We start from the raw sequence: 7,088 nt of genomic DNA, 5'->3' as shown, positions 1-7,088 counted from the left end.
GTGGAGGGCGGTTGTTTATATCCTTTACCTCCTGTCGCAGTTCCTGCAGTGAAGTCGTTAGACTACCTATCTAACCGTGGGAGTATAAAACAAACGGGCAAGCACAATTATTCACTTACCCAACTTGGAGGATCGTACATACTGAATCCGGCCCGCGGGTTGACACGGAGGAATTCCTCCTTTTCTCCCTTGTACAAAGAGGATAAGATCTTTACTAAGGCGGCGGCTGAGGCCAGCCCCTTACGACCGTAATGGGTGGCGTCATCCTCCTGGTTGAAATCCCACATGGGGTGGCCTCTATATTAAAGCGGCTGCACCCCCCGCATAATGCATGCGGCCATGACTCCAATCATGGTTAGTCCGGTATGAGCCAACAGTCTTATCCGGCCCATCAAGTAAAGGACGTCTCTGTCGCTTTCTCTTTGAGAGCTCCGCGGACGCTAGCTCAAGCGTTTCTTCAATGGGGCACTGTTGAACTTAGGGAGACCGACCCGGATAGGGTCCGGTAGCGGGACATCATCTATGTAAAACCATTTCGAAGGACAGTCCTCGGACGCCTTCTTCGGGGTTCCGGATAGGTATCCGGTCCCGGCGATGCGCCATACTTCGGCTCCGCCCACTTGGTAGATAGACCCCTCTTGAGAATGGGGCACCAGGCAGAATAACCTCTTCCACATCGCAAAATGAGCCTCAACGCCTAAAAATAGCTCACAAAGGGCGACAAAACCCGCAATATGTAATATGGAGGCGGGCGTGAGATTGTGCAGCTGGAGGCCGTAGAACTCCAGAAGCCCGCGGAGAAATGGATGAATTGGAAATCCCATTCCCCTTACTAGATAGGGGATGAGGCACACCCGCTCTCCTTTAGAAGGATTGGGGGTGCTCTCCGCTTGTTTTCCGCCATTGTAGGTGGCGAGACCGGCTCGGACCGGGACCATGTATGCCTGGGGGAGAAATCCCTTGGCCTGAAGCGACACTAACTCGCTATGCGGGATGGTGCAACTCACCAGTCCTCGGGTTTGGGACCGGAGGGGCGAGGGGAGGAGCTGCGACGGCTGGTCATGTTGGAATGGACCTTTGCTGGAAGCGCTCTGATGATAACTTGCGGAGAGGAGAAGATGTGGTTTGGACCTGAATCCCCATCCCGTTAAATAGGCGGCTCGTTTATATGGCTAGGGGTGTGGATGTAAAAACGCCCCGGCTTTTCGCATTCGTTTGACACATGGAGGACGGCCATTATTGGGCGTGGAAGCCGAGGAGCACTACATTACAAAAATTGGACATTATACCTACAGGTACACAAGATTTGGAGAAGAACCCGCCTTGCAATGCCGAACAATCTGCGCGCTGGACTTATCGTCATTGAAGCCTGGTTCAGGGGCTACTGAGGGAGTCCTGGATTAGGGGGTGTTCGGATAGTCGGACTATACCTTCAGCCGGACTCCTGGGCTATGAAGATACAAGATTGAAGACTTCGTCCCGTGTCCGGATGGGACTTTCCTTGGCGTGGAAGACAAGCTTGGCGATGCGGATATTCAAGATCTCCTACCATTGTAACCGACTCTATGTAACCCTAACCCTATTCGGTGTCTATATAAACCGGAGGGTTGTAGTCCGTAGGACATCAACTCCATATACAACAATCATACCATAGGCTAGCTTCTAGGGTTTAGCCTCCTTGATCTCGTGGTAGATCTACTCTTGTACTACCCATATCATCAATATTAATTAAGTAGGACGTAGGATTTTACCTCCATCAAGAGGGTCCGAACCTGCGTAAAACATCATGTTCCCTGCCTCCTGTTACCATCCGGCCTAGACGCACAGTTCGGGACCCCCTACCCGAGATCCGCCGGTTTTGACACCGACACACGACTTGTCTTTTTCTTAATAAAGGAACGTACGCTGCAGTTCTCCCTCTAAATTATATTTCTTTTCTTTAAAAAGTTGAACACCTCCGTTTACATCTCTTGTCCATCACGTTGGCTTTGGTTGAAAAAAAACCCTATTTGTACGTGACATGTCTAATTTTTTTTAGGATCCTGTCTAATTGTTTGTACGTAACAATATTTGCATGTAACACTTACATCTTTAAATCTTGGTCCTTAATATATGAAATTAGTGGTCAAGATAATTTAATCTATATGGACGAACATGATAGCTTGTTTGCCTCTTGTCTTAATTATATAAATAGATAGATAAATAGGAAAAGGTTAAATTCCACTCCACGTAAAATGAAACTGAGATTTAGCAAACCATTGTTAAAAATGATTTCATTTTTGTTTCATAGTAGTATTAATTATAGTTAATTTATTAATCTATTCAGGTTTTTCTAGGAGTATTCAGGTTTCACAGGTGTGTGATGCATTGGACGGCTGGGCTGGGCAGCTAGATTGGGTTTTGGCAATTTTTGGCCCTATTTGGCCCTATATTCGTGTCATGCATATGACACTAGTCTAAATTAATATCTTTATAGTGTAAAGTAATATACTCCCTCCATCACAGTTTGTTGGGCGCCTCTTCAAAACCAGACTTTTTCACAATCCCATGGAAATAGGGCGCAACTCCTTAACTATCATATTAATTAGGGCACATTAGGCTGTTTCCGTTTCTCTTCCTCAGCCGCATGCAAGTGGGAACATGAATGGTTTGTGCAGTGCATGCAAGTGTGAACATGAGTGCCAGTGGGAATCGGTTTCTTATTTGCTCCACATGGCGTTGGTTTAGCGATTCATTAGATGCATCTCCTTCAATAACGCAGCTCCAGCGCCTCCTTATTTCATGCCAATCACACCGCACCTTGGGCCCAGAGCGACGCGAGATATGCCCAACAAACCGCAGTTGAGGAAGAGAAACGGAAGTAGCCTAATGCGCCCCAATTAATAGGATAGTTAAGGAGCTGCGCCCTATTTCCGTGGGATTGTGAAAAAATCTGGTTATGAAGAGGCGCCCAACAAACTGTGATGGAGGGAATAGTAGTATTATAGATGGCTTCATTTATTAGCTTGTAGACTCATCATTTCTCGGGAAGCGCTATTGTTACAGTAACTTATTATGTTATTCTAAACACTTCTCTTCTCATTAACTACATGCTATATAAGCAAAAAAATTTTTGAAATGCGCTATATTACTATCTAAGTTACTCCCACTATGACTAGCCAAATTGATGTTGGAAATAAATCATCTATATAGGAATACTTCATCTCGAGAAATGTGTATACCCGACAAGTGATATGAATACGACATGCATCACGATGCAGGGTGTGATACCAGCCTCGCATGGTACCATGTCCATCCATGCATTTGTGTGTCGTCTTCTCGTTTCTTGAGAACAACACCCTCCTATCCCCATCGCATACCGCAGTGCATATAGATTTTATTTTTAAAGTCAAACTTTGCAAACTAGGACCAAGTTATACATAAAATATTCGCATCTAGAATATCGAATACATATCATTAGATACATCGTGAGACATATTTTCACTCTAAACTTGATCAAAGTTTATAAAGGTTGACTTTTGAAAATAATAATATGTATGCACTACATTATAAAACGGAGGCAATACTAAAGAGTGCTCAATTTCCTTATTTCTGCCCAAGAGTGCTCATGAATCAGGGTAAACAATTCAAGAAAATGAAATTGCTCTTATTTGCTAACAATCACTTCAACCCTTCTCCACATTCACTTGTGCTTTCCTCATGCTCCATGCCCTGAGCTGCGGCACCCTGGCCATGGTACTTCCATTGTTGAAGACATACATATGGGCCCCGCCGTCATCGACAAGCGACACCGGATAAACTCTAGCCGTGATGCAGACACTGCCACCACCACCAAAGCTCTCCACCGCAGATCGATCAATCTGCACGGCAACATCCAGCCATCCATTCTCAATTCTGGTATCAAGTGCATGAAATGAATAACATGAGAAATGGCATAGCCTCCCAGCTTACCAGAGTTCTCAAAGATATTTTCCTTTCCTTTTCAAGATCAAATTCAAAGAAGCGTCCATAGGCTGGTGTGCAGAGTCCTGGTCTCATGGAAGACCTGTGCAAGAAAAGAAAATATTTCAATTTGCTTCAGACGTTTATGGAGAAGACTAACCAAAATAAAGACAAAAACCATAAGCACTACTGGCCTTCTTAGATCAGAGCACATGAGTATCATGAACTTTTGCTGTGACTTGTAGACTCTGAAGTGCACGGTAGTGTGCTCCTCCATGTTGTTGGAGGCCAGAATAACAAGTCCAAATGGCCCTACACCACCATGAACCGATGCACCTGCTTCACAACAATGCTTCTCGGTGTCCAAAAGCCATGAAGGATCAAAAGGATCGGCGTCATCGATGGACGTCAACTCAAAATCTATCTCCACATCCGCCTATTTCAAGAAAACTTGCGTCTGATTAGTTGCAGTTGCTCTAAAAAATACACAACACACCTACAGAATGTATACCTGTGTCCTTTTGCTGCAAAAATGCATTATTATATAATTAGAAATTATCAGAAGGCCCTACATTTCTTAATGACATGACACTTTTTTAAATAAAATAAATTCTCTTGAAGACCAAGTAAGCCTGTATGTGAAAAGGAAACTACCTGAAAATTGTCAACTCCATTGATCTCAAACAGATCTCCCTTGTTGAGCTCTAGTCCTTGATGGTTGATTTCATTTGTTCGAAGGGATTCAATCTCATCAACTGGCCATTGCAGCAACTGCTTGCCATCACTGTCTAACCAAATCGTCCTCGGGACTGTCTAAACATAATAAATTTTTTAACTTAAAGATGTCACACTGATTTGCTAAATAAGTTAAATTTTTATTTCAGATGATATGAAGCACAGTCAATCAGGGGCGGATTTTCTTACATGGATTCCTGCCCAACCTTTTGCAACATCATCTGAACGACAATCTGCTTCCTTAGACCAACCCCATATGATCCTCCTGCCCTTTTTCGAGTCGAAGAATGACTTCGAAGCATAGAAATTGCCGTAATCGATCTTCAACCACAGCCGACAGTCATCTACGATAGCATCTGGCACAAAGGCATCACGTTTGAGATCATACACCCCAATCAAGTACTTGTCAAAGTAACCCATGCTCATTTTGAGGGCATGCTTGGCGCCTCTTGGGATCGCTACGGACATGTCCAGTCCACTGTTATTGCTCGGCAATACCGCAAAGAAATCCAGGCACTCCCACATATTGCACTCCCACATATTGGATGAGTTCTGTGAATACAGTGGGTGACCAACTATTGTCCAACTCAGAAAGTCTTCACTCTTGTACAACAGTGCAGCAGTGTAGCCTTTCAGCTCGGCACCAACTGCTATTCTCCATAGTCCATCTGGTCCGATCCAACCGGTCGTCGGATCCCTGAATTGACTTCTATTCAAACCAGGTACTACCGGTTGGATCACTGGGTTATTGCCGGTTTTGGTCCATTCTCTCAGGTACGGGTCATACGGGTTCTTGGGAAGCACAAGGTTTTGGACCTGACACTTGTCTCTACTGCCACCGGTGTATAAGATGACCGGTTGACCACCAGACAGAATTGTGGCTGAACCGGTCCAGCAACCGTCTATGTCACTGGGGTTATCCGGTTCTATCACGGGTTCAAGCTCGATCCAGTTGACAAGGTCTGTTGAAACCGAATGGCCCCAAGTTATGTCACCCCAACACCAAAGGGCGCAGTGGGGGTTATACTGGTAGAAATTATGGTAGATGCCTTTGTAGTACATTAGTCCTGAAATAGTTATAAAGGAAGTACAAGTTGTAGAATACTTCAACTCCTCTTTTTTTTTGTTTAGAGGTGTTTGTGCCTGAGATATCCATACCACATGGATCTTTTGTGTCGTCGTAGATTCCCAAGTATCGCCAATCCATAGGATTTTTGGAAAAGTGAGAGAATGTCAGTTTCATGCAACAGATATAGAATGATCCATGTGGCCAGTTCTAGTTCTGGAAGGAAAAGCGTCATACTTTGCCTAACTGAATTTGATCTGGCCAAAAGTAACACGCAAATATGGACAATGTGGAAGTGGCATAAATCTTGATGGGAAGGTACATATCACTATTTCTGTAATGAATACTTCTATTTTGCGCAAGAATCTGTGGCTATCATCATCTTATGGCAGTATTACTCAAAATCTAATTGCAGCTTTCAGCAAGAGACTTGCACAAGCAATGACCTGGCCACTAAACTTTTCCCTCTTCGATGATTATCTATGACACAAAAGGCAGTTCTGTAATGATACTACTGCCAAAAATATTATGTACTGTAGTACATTTTAACAAGCATATATTTTTTTAATATTGGCACACAAGATTACATTGAGTAGTGTATTCAGCTCGGCTTCTCCACGTGGGGAAGCCACTAAACGATCAGATCGCATGATTTTTCATGGATCAAGAACAAGAAAAGGCACAGGAAAGCAGAGTGGCATAGACCAACGGATGATCCAAAAAGCAGAGATGAAGCCCAAAGGAAATAAGCAGAGAAGAAACCAAAGCATCGACAAGATCACACGAACATACCATTGATCCAGTTCCTGGGAGGCCGGAAGTGGTAGGCAGTCTTGTACCTCGTGCTGAAAATGGAGGGGACCTCTGGAGACTGTGGACAGCGGGAGACCTCTGGAGGCAGTGGACAAAAGGAGACCTCTGGAGACTGTGGACAGAGGGAGCATCTCCCTCCACCCCCATTGCTGATGTTGCTGGAGAAGAAGTTTGATACACATGAGGGGAGGAAGAATAGGGAAGGGAGGAGGACGAAGGCCCATGGTAGCGCCATGGCGACAGAATGAATGAGAGAGTGGGGAGTGAGGTGAAGAAATCAAATAGTTATGGGGGTGTGTTGTGACATGTGAAGGCATTGTCATTTAATTAAGGAGTTGTTTAGTTAGCTGACACTCAAGAGTCTCTTTCAGATAGGTTTTTCTGGGGGGCCTCCGAAAAGTGTGGATAGTCTGAAAAAAAAGGAGGAATCTCCCTCTTTACTACTGCAGAGGAAGAGGTTGCAGGAGGAGGAGGAGGGCAGCGGTGCTGGCATGGGCTCAAGGTGTTCGTGCTGGAAGAGGCGGTGCCTTTA

General features: G+C 44.6%; 1 protein-coding gene across 2 annotated transcripts; it reads right to left on the bottom strand.

Moving 5' to 3' along the window:
* Window positions 1–3,484: 3,484 nt before the first annotated feature.
* Window positions 3,485–6,805, bottom strand: LOC123130168 (beta-fructofuranosidase, insoluble isoenzyme 4-like). Of its 2 annotated transcripts, XM_044550118.1 has the most exons (7): window positions 6,536–6,805; window positions 5,836–5,844; window positions 4,867–5,744; window positions 4,597–4,755; window positions 4,137–4,378; window positions 3,952–4,045; window positions 3,485–3,860 (listed from the first exon to the last, which is right to left on the bottom strand). In XM_044550118.1, the coding sequence occupies exons 1-7, from the start codon at window positions 6,789–6,791 to the stop codon at window positions 3,666–3,668; spliced, it is 1,833 nt and encodes a 610-aa protein (XP_044406053.1). In that variant the 5' UTR covers window positions 6,792–6,805; the 3' UTR covers window positions 3,485–3,665. The 2 variants fall into 2 exon arrangements, with proteins under 2 accessions (XP_044406053.1, XP_044406054.1); XM_044550119.1 differs by lacking the exon at window positions 5,836–5,844 and having other exon boundaries at window positions 4,867–5,033.
* Between the last annotated feature and the right edge of the window lie 283 nt (window positions 6,806–7,088).

This window comes from Triticum aestivum, chromosome 6A, assembly GCF_018294505.1.
Source record: "Triticum aestivum cultivar Chinese Spring chromosome 6A, IWGSC CS RefSeq v2.1, whole genome shotgun sequence".
Classification (NCBI taxonomy): domain Eukaryota; kingdom Viridiplantae; phylum Streptophyta; class Magnoliopsida; order Poales; family Poaceae; genus Triticum; species Triticum aestivum.
The sequence above is the reverse complement of the archived record's forward strand: the minus strand, read 5'-3'. Positions and strand labels throughout refer to the sequence as shown.

Excerpts from the sequence above, each read along its gene's own strand:
- LOC123130168 (XM_044550118.1), bottom strand. The coding sequence starts at position 6,791 with ATGGCGCTACCATGGGCCTTCGTCCTCCTCCCTTCCCTATTCTTCCTC. Across the intron at positions 4,756-4,866 it reads AAGGTTGGGCAGGAATCCAT|ACAGTCCCGAGGACGATTTG; the intron begins GTAAGAAAATCC and ends TATTATGTTTAG. Across the intron at positions 4,046-4,136 it reads ATGTGCTCTGATCTAAGAAG|GTCTTCCATGAGACCAGGAC; the intron begins GCCAGTAGTGCT and ends TTTCTTGCACAG.